The 17398-nt window shown below is 39.8% G+C and overlaps 1 protein-coding gene and 1 pseudogene across 1 annotated transcript; both read left to right on the top strand.

Moving 5' to 3' along the window:
• Positions 1 to 850: 850 nt before the first annotated feature.
• On the top strand, positions 851 to 5687 carry LOC128629984 (protein NLRC3-like). The gene is made up of 6 exons (XM_053678549.1): positions 851 to 933; positions 1089 to 1210; positions 1666 to 1782; positions 2193 to 2247; positions 2482 to 2686; positions 2971 to 5687. The coding sequence occupies exons 2-6, from the start codon at positions 1158 to 1160 to the stop codon at positions 4605 to 4607; spliced, it is 2067 nt and encodes a 688-aa protein (XP_053534524.1). The 5' UTR covers positions 851 to 933; positions 1089 to 1157; the 3' UTR covers positions 4608 to 5687.
• An 8325-nt stretch (positions 5688 to 14012) lies between these two features.
• On the top strand, positions 14013 to 15427 carry LOC128629957 (piwi-like protein 1; annotated as a pseudogene).
• Positions 15428 to 17398: the final 1971 nt, after the last annotated feature.

Raw genomic sequence — 17398 nt, 5'->3', positions numbered from 1 at the left:
ATAGCTGTGTGTTGTTGTAATGTGACAAGTGATAATCTCAAGGTTTATTTGGTTTTATATGATTATTATTATTATTATTTTATATATAATTTATTATTATTATTGTTATGGGTGTGTATCTGTCTTATTATTTCTATGTCTGTGTTATTATTTCAGACATCAGATATTTCTCATCTATATTAAATGTTTTCTACACATTTGATCATTTTAGAAAATGTTTGAAGGATTTTTACACGCACCCCTGCTCTAATCAGACAGAACCTCGATTGGGAAACACTGGGTTAGTTACTCGTCTGACCAATGTGTTTAACTTACTCTCCATCATCACCTTTATTCTGAGTAACATTCATTATTCACACAAAAACTACTTACACACCAATCCTCACTAATATCAGGATACTCGCTCTCATTAAGGGAAAAACAGAAAAAATACATTTCTGCAGATATTTAAGTAAACTTACTCAGCGTATGAGTTCTGCTTCTTTATCTAATGATCTGCTGAGTGTTTCTAGCTCCTGTTATTTTATTTTAGTTTATATATTTGTATAGAGCTCTGACAGTTGTTCGTGCACAGCTTAATGAAGTCACGAGATAATAAATGAAGGAAATGAAATGATAATGTGTGTGATGTAGATTTTACCAGACTTTTAATTCTGTTCTCTGTATTTGCAGCGTTTTCAGGCTTATACTTTCAGTATTTACAGGCCTTTGCTCGATGGATCAGAAAGCTGTCTGAAAACAAAAGATATCTCTGTGTGTGTGTGTGTGTGTGTGTGTGTGTGTGTGTGTGTGTGTGTGTGTGTGTGTGTGTGTTTATTACCTTACCTCACTGCCCCTCCCCCTCTGCAGAATAAACAGGTAGACAGTGAAAGTGAAAGTCAGTCTCCATTTTGTGTGGAGGGGAAAATACAGCATTTCAGGAGTAAAAACACAGTGAGTGTCTACATCTAAAGCTATAATATATAAACACACTGAATGTACACCAGATGCAGAAGAGTTTTGTGGGTACTGAAGTTTGAATGTACACAGGTTGTTTTATGACTTGATACAGAGACTATATCCTGTAAGTGAACTCTGTGCTGAAACAGGGTTTGATTTAACACACCGATGTTGGAGTGAAGTAAACGTGTGTCCTCCTGTAATCTGGAGAAGGAGACATGACCTACAACATGAGTGTGTCTGGAGAACAGGACTTAAAGAGAGACGAGAGGTGAGTTACTTTTCCATTCACCAGCAATAAATACACACCGTCTCATGGAACAGATCTGTATCTCTAAACACTCACTAGTTAACAGAGGAATTAAACTTTGGTTTAAGGTGTTTAATAGCAGTGAATATATCACTGATCTGATCTAAGAACAGTTTAGAGAAATCATTCACTGAGAGAAGACTAAAAAGGACTGTGCAATGTGGAGAAGAGCAGTGTAGCTTTGAGTCGGTGAACTCTACAGGCTTTAAGACCCAGCTGAGTCAGTTATCTATGATTGGGACTCCTGACATCAGTGTAATTCCTGAGGTATGGGGCGTGTCTCCTGTTTGAATAAGTGTGCAGACTGGAGCTGAATTAAAAAGATGGAATTATTGGTGTTTAATGATGAACACATTGTGTAACAGTGCTGAGTCAGCAGAGTATTAATTATTGCTGATATTTCTGTTTAATTCTAGAATGATGGAAGGAAAGAGATCAGACTCACCAGAACCCAGCTGTGTGTCCATGAAGAGTGACTGGTCAATGGAGCAACCACTTACCTTCAGAGACGGAGCCAGTTCTCCTGATGTGAGGTCAGTACAGTGAGGTGTTTTACAGCAGTGTTCCACCTGATCAAACTCACTGGTCTCATTCTGAAGCCCTTCATGATCTTTATCAGGTGTTGAAGCAGTAAAACACTAAACTGTGCAGTGCTGCAGCTCTCGGACTGGCGGTGAGGAAAACTGCTTTAAGAGTTCAGTTCAGCCTGCAGTCCCTGAGCTGGAGGGTCTGTGGTGCTACACAACAACATTTACACCTGGGACATTAATGACTAGATCACTATTTTATTCATAAACATGTTAGTGTCAGTGAGAAATCCTGAAATCAGTGTATTGTGTTAAGAGGATGGTGTTAAATATCTGTCTCTGTATGTATTAGTGTGTGTTGTGCAGCTATGAATACATATAGTCTATATCACATCATGTGTTTTATTTCTTCACAGACCACAACAGAAGAAATCAAACATCAGCAGAAATCAGTTGGACTCCATATTCAAGGTGTGTGTCTTTTTAATGTGTGTAACTTGTGTGTGAGCAGGTTGCAGGTTTTTTATTTAAGATCATGACAATTTACAGATTTATTGATGTGCAGCAGCATTATGGGTAATCAGGCAGAATTTCAGCTGTAACTGTGGGAATAGAAAGAGACTTTTATTCTTTTCATAAAATAAAAGCATCTCTCAGTGTGGAACATTATAATATTTAGATGTGTTCCTGTGTGTTTCTAACCAGGAGCTGGAACACAAAGTCATCACTCTGATAAAGAATGAGCTGAAGAGGTTCAGGAAGCTCCTGAGTCCAGATTACCCAGCATGCACTGAGAGGGAGGTGCAGGATGAGGAGGATGTGCACAGTGTCAGAGAGGGAGCGCTGAAGATCACACTGCACGTCCTGAAGAACATGAACCACACAGATCTCGCTAACACACTGCACAACAGTAAGAGCTCTGAGTCATGGCTTTATTCCGTCAGGTTCACTTTAGAGAGAGGAAATAGTTTTAGATAGGAACACTTTTAGTTTGAGGTTTGAGTTTAGTATCATGTACATCTGGTGCTTTTCTGTTCTGTTCGTGGTCCAGCTTGTGGTGACTCTGTACAATGGTCCTGTTCCTTCAGGAATATTTAGTACATGAATCAGGAATGAACAGCAGCATTTGAATTTGACATTTAATCCTGTGTTCAGTGATTTTACATTAAAACATCTTATTACTTTGTTTATTAGAACTCGTCTCTGTGTATCAGACAAAGCTGAAATCCAGCCTGAGAGAGAAGTTTAAAAGAATTAATGAAGGAATCTCACAGCATGGAAGCTCAGCACTTCTGAATGAGATCTACACAGAGCTCTACATCACAGAGGGTTGGAGTGGAGACGTCAATAATGAACATGAGGTGAGACAGATTGAGACAGCATCCAGGAGACCAGCAGCACAGGAGACACCCATCAAATGTAACGAGCTCTTTAAAGACAAGTCCATCAGAAGAGTGCTGACTAAAGGAGTTGCTGGAATTGGAAAAACAGTCTCTGTGCAGAAGTTCATTCTGGACTGGACTGAAGGAAAAGCAAATCAGGACGTCACCTTCATGTTTCCACTTCCCTTTAGAGAGCTGAATCTGATGAAGCAGAAACATCTCAGTCTGATGGATCTTCTTCATCACTTTTTCCCTGAAATGAGAAAACTACAGTTAATAGACTCCTACAAAGTGCTGTTGATCTTTGATGGTCTGGATGAGTGTCGACTTCCTCTAAATTTCCAGAAGAATGAGAGACTGTGTGATGTGACAGAGTCAGCCTCAGTGGATGTGCTGCTGACGAACCTCATCAAGGGGAATCTGCTTCCCTCTGCTCTCCTCTGGATCACCTCTCGACCAGGAGCAGCCAATCAGATCCCTCCTGAGTGTGTAGACCAGGTAACAGAGGTACGAGGGTTCAGTGATCCTCAGAAAGAGGAGTACTTCAGGAAGAGGATCAGTGATCGGAGCCTGGCCAATAAAATAATCAGACACATGAAGTCTTCAAGAAGCCTCTACATCATGTGTCACATCCCAGTCTTCTGCTGGATCTCAGCCACTGTTCTAGAGAGAATGTTGGGTGAAGCAGAGCGTGGAGAGATCCCCAAGACTCTGACTCAAATGTTCACACACTTCCTGATCTTTCAGATCAAACACAAGGACCAAAAGTACCATCAGAAATGTGACCCTGATCCTCAGCAGACCAGAGAGAGTATCCTGGCACTGGGAAAACTGGCTTTCCAACAGCTGGAGAAAGGAAACCTGATCTTCTATGAGGAAGACCTGAGAGAGTGTGGCATTGATGTGAGAGAAGCGTCAGTGTACTCAGGAGTGTGTACCCAAATCTTCAGAGAGGAGTTTGGGCTTCACCTGGGGAAGGTGTTCAGCTTTGTACATCTGAGTGTTCAGGAGTTTCTGGCTGCTTTATATGCATTTTTCTGCTTTATTTTTAGAAAGATAAATGTGTTAGTGGAGCAAAGCACTGGACTTTTTAATTTCTTCAGAAAGTCAGACATGTGTGATCTCCTCATGAGTGCAGTGAACAAGGCCTTACAGAGTGAGAACGGACACCTGGACCTGTTCCTCCGCTTCCTTCTGGGTCTCTCACTGGAGTCCAATCAGACTCTCTTACGAGACTTAATGCCACAGACAGGAAGCAGCTCTCACAGCAAACAGGAAACAGTCGAGTACATCAAGGAGAAGATCAGGGAGAATCCATCTCCAGAGAAATCCATCAATCTGTTCCACTGTCTGAATGAACTGACGTGTCCCTCAGTGCAGATTGGGCGGTGTGATACGCTGATACACATCATAGGACCAGAAAATAGAATAATCAGTCATGTCTATTGATAGATATTTTCCTATATCCTCTATATCACCAGTGTCACATGCTGTATTCATATTGTTCCCATGGTGACAGTGTTCTGTTTTTCTTCTTCTCGTTTGTGAAGTTCTGTTCAATGTCACTTTCAAATGAAAGGAGAAAAGAAAAAGTGCCTTTCACTGGTGTTTAGATCACAAAATGATCAGAAAGCAGTGATGAATACATGCAGTTATTCTGTAGAGATCATTTCTTCATCAGTTTTAGAGAAAAGGTAATAAATGGTGATAGAAGGTTTTGTCCACATGGCCCCGCCCTCAGTGCAGACGTAACGTGTTGGTGTAAAAAGTGAAACTCTTCTGGAACAGTCACCTCAAACCTCTTCTCCAGGATAAAGCAGTCTTGGTGAAGAGTTAGAACCCGTCCCACATTTCCAGCAGTTTGGGAGCTGAATCATTAAACTTAAAGGGGCAGAGCAGAAACAAAGTCAAGAACAGGCAGAAGGTCGTACACAGGAGAAATCAACACACGTAACCAAATATCTGCTGTACAAAGCAACAGCACCGATCTGCCCCGGGGATGGAGACTGACGAGGCTTAAGTACACGTCCGGAAATGTACAGCCAACTCATCCCAAAGCACGAGGCGGGAGCAGGCGTGTACGAGATGTGATCGTCCAATGGCAAGCAGGAACATGACGAGTCGCAGTGGACTGGGCTTAAAAGAGGAGGAGACAAGACACCCATCCCTCCCCCGACATAGACACACGAATGGAACATAGTACAAACAGAAATACAACTGAGGACGTAACAATGGTCAAATATCAAATAGAATGTAAACTTGCATTGATGAAGGTAATGTTGTTAGTAATTGTTTATAAATTACCATGGTAACACAGCTCCAAGGTATAAAAATATGGAGTTTGTCATCAATCAAACAGTAACCAGTTTTAATACCTAAAAAAGTTTACGTAGCAAAATTTAGCAAAGCGTTTTACAGTAAATTAAAATGTAAAATTAAACTAATGAAATGTTGTGCAGCACATGCTTATGTTAATGTTTGTTTCATTATATGATCATTTAAATAAATAAATAAATACTCCCAAAGTCACCAGAATGGAATGCTTTTTGCTGTTAAACATTTAGAGATTGAGGTTGTGGTGACTCAGTAGTTCACTCAGTATATCTGGGTAAGACACAGTGAACGACTCACTGCTGGCATTCATGAAGAAGTCATAAACTCCACTGGAATAATAAATAGGATCTAATAAAACCATGATGGAAATTATTGGTGTAAGTTTGTTAGGATAGACTTCCTCCAACCTGGAACTATATCCTCCAGTCCACGCGGTGGCGGTAACGCGCCTAACAGCTGCGTCTCCGACCAGTAGAAATCACAGAAGAAGAAAAAGCTGCAGCGGGTATCTCCTGAGCAGTTGAGTTATTACACCGAACTAATCATCTCCAGATTAAATTATTTCTGACAGTTTTACAGTTAGATTTGATCCCGTTTAAACATAAAAGCTGGTTATTTTGTCTGTGTTTGAGGAATTAAAACCCCGTTCTGTTTTTAAACCCGAGGTAAGTTAAACGGAAGCTGTGTGGCCGAATCCCAAATAGATGTCATTTCCGGTTTAAGTGCACTTATTAGGGATGAAATAATGACGGTCTACACCCTATGTAGTGCAACATTTAAGTATAACCTTACTTTATCATAAAATCCATTGTTTGCTCCCTGCTTATAGCAACTAAAATAAACAACAGTGAGTGTAAAAGTGGATGTCATTTAGCAGCTAAAATAACTTTATATTTCTGTTATGTTTTTAATGTATAAACTGAGGTAAAGTTGGGTTTGTATTGGACATTTACGGCAAATTCGAGCTTCTCTCTTCTATTTCTCAAGAAATAAACACAAAAAAGACAAAATGTGTGTGTAACTGGCGAGGTCACTTTGTAAAGAAATACTACGCGCATGCGCACGTAAGCATTCACGTCAACATGTCCGCCATATTGATGAGGGAAAGACCGCGCTGTAAACAAATACAAGTAAACGGAGGAGGTGTGGTTTTTCTGGATAATAATTTACATGATTTACCGGAGATGATAACGGCATCGTTTTCAAAAACTTGTCCTTTGAAACCCGTTTTCCAAAGTTTTCAGGCCCCGAAACGCCGTCGTCATGGAAACGAACAGCCAAACCGCATCAGAAGTTTTCGGTTTTTATTTGAAAACGTTGTGGTGTAAACGGCCCCTTAACAACTACAGCAAAATGCTGCTTTTATTGCTGAAGTCTTTCTGTAAACAAATAGAAATAAAATAGAATTTTTATGATTCACACTATATTACACTCAATTCTTCTCAAACACAACTCCATTTTGAAAATAATCAAGATTTCTTTTGTTAAAAAATCAATTTCATGATGCAGCTTATTATTAGAGCTGCAACTAAAGATTATTTTCACAATCGATTAATTGGTCGATTATTTTTCCGATTAATCTGATGGGGGTGGGGCAAACTTTCAGTGCCTTTTTTTGTTTATTTAAAATAAAATCCACAAACTGAGTGTTACAAATATAAATTCAGACAAACTTTACACAGATGTTTGTCCAAAACAGAAAAGAACCCAACACACACACACACACACATTATATATATATATATATATATATATATATATATATATATATATATATATATATATATATATAATTTAGGACTGTAGTTTAATTCGGTGCTTTTTGTGCATCCATAAAAAAATAATGCATAAGTACTTATATAATATAAATGTAAACTAACTAAATAAGATAAATATATATAAACATTTATAAATAGTTAGATAGATAGCATTATTTTTCATGGATGCACGAAAAGCACAGAATTAAACTCCAGTCCTAAATGAATAATAAAATCTCACTTTCACTGCACCTTGTGGTTTCTGTTCCTCACTGTCTTTAGACATGATTTTACTTTTGATCATAATGTTTGAATTAGACATTACAGATCTTACTCGCGCTACACTCTGTATCAGCGCGTCTACACCGCGCGTGACCAGCAACGCAGCCTCGTTACTAACACTTTATTTTCAGTGCTTTTTTAACTGTCTCTCGGCCCTAAATAGTTCCGCGGTATTTGTGTGGAATTGGGATGAACGTCTAGTTAAAGGGTTGATGTCTCGCTGGCGCAGTGATTTGTTCTTTAGGAGTGTTTTTCTCTTGAACAGCGCTCTGTGTGGAGACTTGAGGTAGTTCTGTAGTCACAGGTGCACAAATCAGTCACACAGCTCCAGCTCCACCTGCGCCTCTCGCAGGGAAACGGTTTCTGTGCACTGGCTCCGTCCCAAATCACCTTGTATGGAATCTCTATCTCTAGTGCACTAGGTGCGGTAGAGACTCCATTCGTTCAGACCGTGTGTAGTGTACCTAGATACGCAGTCGTGCAGGATTTGGGCACAGGCCACGCTAATGAAACATCCATTTCAAGTCAAGTTGCTATTGTTAAACATTTCACTAAAACCTGTATGGAAACGTTGCTGTTCAGTTGTTCTATAAGCGCAATTTCAACCAAATACAGTGGAGTGTAAAAGTTTGTACCCCCTTTTGGTTTCTTTTGGGCGGAAGGGTGTTAAATGTCCTAAACACTACTAAATTTGACTGTAAGTAGAAGTTAATTTTATTATCAGACTCAGATATCCATGTTAATATTTTTAATACTGATCATTAGTGTTAAATGACTTGATGATTTTGTGGTCAGTAAACCGTTTTTGTGTTGATTTTGATGTATGTTTTGGATCACTGTCCTGCTGGAAGATCCAACCACGGCACATTTTAATCTTTCTGGCAGAGGCAGTCAGGTTTTTATTTAATATCTGTTGATATTTGATAGTCCATGATGCCATGTATCCTAACGAAATGTCCAGGTCCTCTGGCAGAAAAACATTCCCAAAACATTAAAGATCCACCACCATATTTAAACATGGGCATGAGGTACTTTTCCATATGGCTACCTCTCTGTGTGCTTCAAAACCACCTCTGTGTTTATTACCAAAAAGCTCTATTTTGGTTTCATCTGACCATAGAACCCGATCCCATTTGAAGTTCCAGTAGTGTCTGGCCAACTGAAGACACCTGAGTGTATTTTTGGATGAGAGTAGAGGCTTTTTTCTTGAAACCCTTCCAAACAGCTTGTGGTGATGTCGGTGACTTCGGATTGTAGTTTTGGAGACTTTCTGACCCCGAGACACAACTAATTTCTGCAGTTCTCCAGCTGTGATCCTTGGAGATGTTTTATCCACTCGAACCGTCCTCTTCAGTGTGTTGAGACGATATAGACACAAGATTTTCAGACAAGTCCTAAAGCTACTCAAAGAGAACCCATTTAAACAAACGTGACACATATTATACTTGGTCATTTATTTATTGCAGAAAATAATCCAATATTACATATCTGGGAGTGGCAAAAGTATGTGAACCTTTTGCCTTCAGTATCTGGTCTGACCCCCTTGTGCAGCAATAACTGCAGCTAATCATTTCCAGTAACTGTTGATTAGTCCTGCACATGGGCTTGGACATCAGTTTTGGCCATTCAAACCAATAACTTTATTGTTCTTTAACCATTCTTTGTTTTGGGCCATTGTCTTATTGTATGCCCCACTTTCTCTTGATTCAGTTCAGTTCCTGGGTTCATTCTTGTCCTGTGGTTGTGGAACTCACCACTACACTAATTATAATCTTTCAGATAGCTTGGAGATTTAGTACATGTAGACCTTCTCAACTCAGGTTTTTCTATCCCAAGGAAAGTTTCTGACACAGCCACTTCAGAAGTTCCTCCCAGTTTTTGTTTGTGACTTTCCTCAGAGAATGAGGGAACCTGAGTCTTTTGTAGAATGCGCTGGAATGTCAACATCTGGCTGTGAAGTGTCTTACAACTCTGGTGCTATTGATGTTGCATTGTGCCCATCTTTCACCTCATCAGTATGTCAGTGCACTACTTGCCCACTTCCCAATGCTACTGTGCACCATACAGGACCAGTCTTTTTCTGAACTGTTCCTGGAATAAAAGTAGGTCCAGAGCTCACCACAAGATATCTTTCCTTTGCATGTTGGTCATGGTACCATTTTTGTCTCAATTGCTTGTTACGCACGTGACATTTCAAATCAGGATGAATGAGACTGTGTAGACCAGTTTCCTTCCACCCAGCTGATTAGCGGCTGATTTGCCAGTGGTCGACTGTGGCGTCGTTCGGTAACTGAACAGCACTCTGGCTAGCTTTTTCAACGGACTCTCCAGCACTGTTTTCATCAGGGTTTTGAATGTTTGAACGGCCCTTTCAGCCAGACCACTGGAAGATGCATGGTAGGGTGCTGTGCTTGTGTTTGATTCCGTTTCTTTCCATGAACTCGTGGAATTCAGCAGTGGTAAAAACAAAGAAACTGCTATGGTCTGACATCACTACTTCTGGTATCCTGTGTTGGCTAAAGGTTTGTCTTAAGCACTGAATGGTAACTGTGGATGTAGACTTGATTAACAGATAAGCCTCTATCCATTTTGAGAATGCCTCTACCACGATCAAGAACATTCTACCCATCCGTGGTGCATCGTAATCAATGTGAATCCTTCTCCATGGCTGCTCTGGCAACTCTCACGCATGCAGTGGCGCGTTTGCCAGAGCGTTTCTGTTTTCCTGACAGACTGCACACGATTTGACCAATGCTTCCACCTCTGCATCCAAGTGTGGCAACCACATATAGCTACACACCAGGCCTTTCATCCTGGTAATTCCCGGATGGGTTTCGTGTAGATGTCTTAGAAGAGCCGCACGCCGTGGATGTGGAATCACTACGCAAGTCCCCCATCACACAAAGCTGACGTGTATGCAGAGTTGATCCTATTTCCTTACATATTCGGGATGTCACGATACCAAAAATCTAGTCGTCGGTACCGATACCACCAAAAGTACACGATGCTCAATACCACAATGTGCTTTTTATTAAAAAAAAAAAAAGGGGAGAGATTTTTAAAAAAATTATAAAATTAAAAACTCCTGGAGGGCATCCTCCTCTGGCTGATACTGGCAGAGAGAGAGAGAGAGATATTTTAGTTCAAACACTCTGAACATGACTAATAAGTGCTAAGGTGCACTCCTAAACGCACGCACACACACCCCTTATACTCTGAATGCAAGCATTAGTTTAAATTCACTGATTTGGTGTCAGGATTAAAATATTTATTAAAAGCATGAACATGTGAATAATTATTAGTGACATGAGGCTACATTTAGTTGACAGGACACGAGCTGAATGGCGATGCATGGTGGTCCATTAGGAGGTAGTTTATAACATTGCAATGCGTTAGTGTTTAACAAATAACTGAATATCGCTAACATTACATGGAGCATAGTGTCCGTAGTGTATGAATGGGTGTGTGAGTGTGTATGTGATTGTGCCCTGCGATGGACTGTCCAGGGTGTACCCCGCCTTGTGCCCGATGCTCCCTGGGATAGGCTCCAGGTTGGATGGATGGATGGATGGAGATATAGAGATATATATATATATATATATATATATATATATAACTTCATTAAATATAAATTCAATTCAATTCAATTTTATTTGTATAGCGCTTTTTACAATAGACATTGTCTCAAAGCAGCTTTACAGAAATATCAACACGGTATACAGATATTAAAGGTGTGAATTTATCCCAACTGAGCAAGCCACTGAGTGGCGACGGTGGCAAGGAAAAACTCCCTAAGATGTTTTAAGAGGAAGAAACCTTGAGAGGAACCCGACTCAGAAGGGAACCCATCCTCATCTGGGTAACAACAGATAGTGTGAAAAAGTTCATTATGGATTTATATGAAGTCTGTATGGCGTTAAGAGCAGCCGTAGTCCCAGCAGTCTGGAATTAAAGAAGATTTGAGCTCCATCCAGAGGCAGAAAGGATCTGGATCTCTAGTATCTCCATAAATTCGTGTGGGGCTCGGCGAAAGGAGAGAGGGAGAAAGTAGAACAGAATCTAGTCAGGGTAGGCTTGAGTAAACAAATACGTTTTAAGCTTAGACTTAAACACTGAGACTGTGTCTGAGTCCCGAACACTAATAGGAAGACTGTTCCATAACTGTGGGGCCCTATAAGAGAAAGCTCTTCCCCCTGCTGTAGCCTTCACTATTCGAGGTACCGTCAGATAGCCTGCATCTTTTTATCTAAGTAGGCGTGGCGGATCATATAAAACCAAAAGGTCGCTTAGATATTGTGGCGCGAGACCATTTAGTGCTTTATAGGTTAATAAGAGTATTTTATAATTAATGTGAGATTTTACTGGGAGCCAATGCAGTATTGATAATATCGGTGTGATATGGTCGTATCTTCTAGTTCTAGTTAGGACTCTAGCAGCTGCATTCTGGACTAACTGGAGCTTATTTATATTCCTACTGGGACATCCAGACAGTATGGCATTACAATAATCTAATCTAGAGGTGACGAATGCATGAACTAGTATTTCCGCATCATGTAGTGACAATATGTTTCTTATTTTAGAAATATTTCTGAGATGAAAGAAGGCTATCCTAGTAATATTATCTACATGAGCATCAAATGATAGGCTGGAGTCAATAATCACTTCAAGGTCTTTAACTGCTGCACATGATGAAACAGAAAGACCATCCAGAGTAACCATGTGATCAGAAAGAATACTTCTAGCTACACGTGGGCCTAATAAAAGTATTTCTGTTTTATCAGAATTAAGCAGAAGGAAGTTAATTAACATCCAATGTCTAATGTCCTTTACACAATCCTCAACTTTACTAAGCTTCTGTCTGTCCTCTGGCTTCGCTGAAACATACAGCTGTGTATCATCAGCATAACAGTGGAAGCTAATTCCATGTTTACGAATAATTTGACCTAGGGGTAGCATATATAAAGTAAAGAGCAGTGGGCCTAAAACAGAACCCTGTGGAACTCCAAAAGTAACCTCAGTACGCATGGAGAATTCACCAGTTACATCTACGAACTGATAACGATCGGTCAGATAAGACCTGAGCCAGGAGAGGACTGTTCCCTTAATACCAACAACATTTTCTAATCTATCAAGTAGAATAGTGTGATCTATAGTATCAAAAGCTGCACTAAGGTCGAGTAACACAAGCAGCGAGACACAACCCTGATCGTAAGTCAGTAGAAGGTCATTTACTACTTTAGCTAACGCTGTCTCTGTGCTATGATGAGGTCTAAATCCTGACTGATATATTTCATGAATGTTATTCATGTTTCATGAATAATGTTTCATAAATGAAATGAGAAATGAAATAATGTTTAATTACTATGGGTTGCATTTAATATCAATTTGACATTAAGCATAGTTCGCTATTTCACTGAAAGCTATCAGCCTTTTTCCTAATAAGGATCACTTTTGTGTTAGTCTACTTTTAATTAGGACTCTTTATTGTTTTTAAGATATCTAAAAATAAATATTTTATGTTTGTTTATTTATCAATTAACCAACAGTATCTTATTGCTATTATTTTAATTCAGTTAACAGTGACCACGAGCAGAGAGCTTACATTTAACTGTTTATGACAGACTTCCTGATTAAAGTTTAAATAAAAAAAGATTGGTATCTGGATCAGTTTCAGCTGTAAAAATCCTGATCGGTGCATCCCTAATGAACACCATTAAACTAAAGCGCTTTGCATCTGACTGGTAAATAAACTCACCCAATCACATCCTACATGAGATTATTCAGATATCTACACAATACACACAGAGCGGTTCGAGAGCTGACTCCAGCCCAGAACCATGACAGTGGAAATGTCTAATAGTGCAGCTTTAAATATATTTAAGAGGAGCAGGCTTCAAACACTGAGCATTGAGGTGTATTGTATTTGTTTACAAGGTAAACAGGTTAACGGTTGTTTTGTGCATACAGTCTGTAAAATGAACTGAAAATATTAGATTTAGTTTATCAGAAGGTAAATTAATGTGTCATGGCTCACACGATGTTCCTAAATTCTGTCATAATTGACCAGCTCAAGTTTTCTCATGCCTACTTGTGTGTTGTATTGTGGCATGAGAAAACTTAATAAATGTGAAAGTGCAATAAAATATGTTATCACTAAAATCAATGAATAATTGAGATCTCAGTATTAATCTAAATAATCGGGATTATCATTTTGGCCATAATCGTGCATCCCTAGGTGGCACTGATCCAGGACCTGATAGCAGCAAAAAACAAAACAAAACTGTGGATCAGCTATCATAGATAACAGAAATCAAATCATATAACTGATGCATGTAAAAGAGACGTGACTGTTCTTTCGCTAGGATTGAATTCATTATATTCATACTTTATGTATGGGTTTCTGTATGAAAGTTTAATGGTAAACGAGTGCTTCAGTTAAAATAATGAGCGTTGTAGATCTTAAAGAAAACAATATCGGATCATGACACTTCTAGTAGATAAGTCAAATGAAACTGTTTTTATTTATTTAATTAATTTTTAAATTGAATGTTTAAGGATATTGCTGTTTGATTTTCTTTGTTAAAGTCGTTTCACCTTTTGTGATGTGACACACGCAGTGCAGTGCAACTGCTTCTATGTGATTTTTGTCACAGTATATCCTTTTACGGGTCTAAGCATACGGCATAAGAGAATTTCAGATTAACAGCCTCAGTCTACAGATTACCATTACTTCTTGTTCTGAAGCACTCACTTTAAATCATGTGTGTAAGGTGGTTGTGATCCTGTCAGCCAACCGTAAGGATAAATACAATTGTGTGAAGAAGTACCTGTGTGTGGACTGTCCCACTCCAAGCCAGTGTGTGGTGGCTCGCACCCTCAGCAGACCTCAGACCCTCATGACCATAGCCACAAAGATCTCCTTGCAGATGAACTGCAAGATGGAAGGAGAGCCGTGGAGCGTCGAGATCCCGGTACGGTTCTGTTCTTCAAGCACTGGGAGTTTTTCAAGTAACTGAAATATATCCGGCATTGGGATTTCAACTACAACCAAAATCATCACTTAAAAGCATATCTGATCTTGTAACTGATCAACAGTGGTACCTCCTAACCCTGATGTTATTCTATTAAAACATTGTTTTAGTGACTTCTCCTGCTCTTTCAGTTGAAGCACCTGATGATGTTGGTATCGACTGATACCACGACAGTGCCGCAGGAAAGAGATCCATCGGTGCACTGGTGGCCAGCCTCAACCCGGGCATGTCCAGGTACTTAAAGCATGACTTGTGTGGACTCTGTAAACAGCTTTAAGAAGGGTCGTGTTTAATGAACTAGATTTTAGATTTGAACTTTTCCACCAGTCTTCAGAAGAGAGGGCATTACCCTTTGTGGTTCATCGTAACTTTAGGAGAGAGAAAAAGTACAATATCGTTCTTTTAAAATGATTAAAAATGGTTCTCTTAATCTCACACACTGTTCTCTGTATTTCCATTTCCTTCCGGTTGAAGGACAGAATCACAATTTTTTAGACTTGAATCCTCTGAATGTTGTTTTCCTCGCTGCTACCGCCACCTTCATCCTCCTCATAAAGGGTCTGGGCCGTGCTCTGTATGCTGTGTGCTCTGTATGCTATGTGCCACTGCTCTGTAACCATGAGAGCACCGTCCTTCTCTCAGGTGGTTTTCAAAGTGTGCAGGGTATGAAATGCACTCTGGGAGGAACATCATGCTCATAAATGACCTCGTTACACTGCAGTCTCTTTGAATTCCGACTTTACACTCAGGATGAAATACTCACGCTGCAGTCTGATGGAACGTTGGAGAAAAAGCGAGCAATTTTAGAATTGTCGCTTCATTTAAGAAGTGCATTAAGACATGGCTTTTTGTTTTGATTTCTTTTCCTCAGCTGCGCTGAAGGCCTACTTCAAATACAACAAATGTTTGCCGTCACGCATCGTGGTGTGGGCGACGGCGTGCTGCTGAGCGTAGTCGACTACAAAGTGCCTCAGTTCACGCAGTCCATCAAGGCCATGGGTGAAGATTACGCGTCTTTCTGATCGCAGCTTCAGGTTGCGTTCGGTGTGTTTTAAACGCTGATGGCTTGATTTGTCAGGTACAACTTCTTCCACGTGAGTCACAAAGTGCGCTTCGGCAGTGTGGCCCCCACTCACTACAACATGGTGTACGACAGCAGTGTCCTCAAACCAGACCACATGCAGAGACTCGCTTACAAACTCTGCCACATGTATTACAACTGGCAGGTAAAAGCCACACACACACACACACGTGTTCATACAAGCCCGCTTTCTACACAACCCCAGATCATGCTGATTGATGATGTAAGGATTGAGGATGTGGTCATTTTCTTTAATCGCACGTCTATCATTAGAGAATCCGCATCGTGTGATCAAAAACGGAGAACGCGCATGAATTTGTTACAGAATTTGTCCAAGATTTTATTGGGAATGTTTCGTACAGTGTTGACGATCTAAATAGCTTAATTTAGCTTAAAACCATGTAATTGCAGGGTTAAAGATACGAGCTATACGAGATCAAGCCTGCGATCGGAGCATCCGTATACTCGATGTTTACAAAACCGCAAGAACGGAAGCGAAATGCTATCAGTCAAACAAGTCAGAGTTAATGAATTGTTCTGATGACTGAAGGAAAATTTTACTTAACGGTTCTATCTTAAGGGTGAGCTGAGGTTGTGTATAATTAGTTTAGTAGAGAGAGAGTGAGTGATGTAGAAAAAGGAAATAAAGAATTAACAGGTGTTGTGAATTGAGGATGTGTAGAAAAAGTATATTTAAAGCAGATGAATGAATGTATTAGAAGCCGGGAAAGGTGAGGTTTCCTTCACGTGTTTCCTGGAGGATGCAGTAGAGGTGTGTGTGTGTGTGTGTGTGTGTGTGTGATTTCCTGTATATGGTTGTGTGTAGTTTTAGAAACATCTGGGACTTGAATTTTCAGTGTGCACATGATAGATGTGCTATATAATGTAATTTAGAAACAGGTGGATTACACGAATATTTTACACTAAATATGAAACTTATTCACTTCGACTGAACATTAAATGAATCTCAGAACTGAGACAGTATTAAACAGTCAGTAACAGAGGCCCCTGTGAGAATCAGAACCTCAGGTTTAATCAGTGTTGTGGAATGTGATATGATCAAATCAACAAGTTAGTATATTTGACTTGTACTCAGCACTTTCCTTTAACTGGAGCTGAAACTTGTTGTTAAAGCGTTTTTGGCCTTTTGTCAACCCTACAGTTCTCTGTTCACGTTTTCCTACAAAATGTCACCTCCTGTAATAACACGAGCACTGCTTTTTATTTATTTAAATATTTTACATATATGGATTATATACTTTATGTACGTTTATAAAAGGCTGGTGTAGATTTAAAACGCTCTGAAAGTTTTCACCAAAGGAACAGAAATTATTATTAATTTTTTAAACCGGTTTATGACGCTCGTGAGTGTGGCTCTGTGACATTTAACACCTTCAGCAAGACTTTAACGCGAACACGCTTTAAACCGGTATTTCCCGTCGCAGCACGCGCACAGGTTTGTTTAAGATTAGCACGCGCACACTTATAATATCGTCACTACAGAGCCCATGGAAATTAATGCTACTTTTGAATGGTTTTACTCTTCACCTTATAAATCTGAATTTCCTGCAGACGATACTAAAGTGGATGCATTTCTTCAAGACCTTTGTACCCCTGTTATTGATTTGAATACTGCCATGCAACTGGACTCCCCACTCTCTCTTGAAGAAATGTGAAATTCAGTTAAAACTATGCAGTGTAACAAAGCTCCTGGCCCGGACGGGTTCCAGTTGAATTGTTTAAAGCATCTATTGG

The sequence above is a fragment of the Ictalurus punctatus genome, unplaced genomic scaffold (genome assembly GCF_001660625.3).
Source record: "Ictalurus punctatus breed USDA103 unplaced genomic scaffold, Coco_2.0 Super-Scaffold_100046, whole genome shotgun sequence".
Taxonomy (NCBI): Eukaryota; Metazoa; Chordata; class Actinopteri; order Siluriformes; family Ictaluridae; genus Ictalurus; species Ictalurus punctatus.
The sequence above is the reverse complement of the archived record's forward strand: the minus strand, read 5'-3'. Positions and strand labels throughout refer to the sequence as shown.

Bases quoted from the DNA above. Each gene is read 5' to 3' on its own strand.
- LOC128629984 (XM_053678549.1), top strand. From the start codon at position 1,158: ATGACCTACAACATGAGTGTGTCTGGAGAACAGGACTTAAAGAGAGAC. The intron at 1,211-1,665 runs GTGAGTTACTTT...GTTTAATTCTAG, and splicing joins GACTTAAAGAGAGACGAGAG to AATGATGGAAGGAAAGAGAT. The intron at 2,248-2,481 runs GTGTGTGTCTTT...GTTTCTAACCAG, and splicing joins AGTTGGACTCCATATTCAAG to GAGCTGGAACACAAAGTCAT.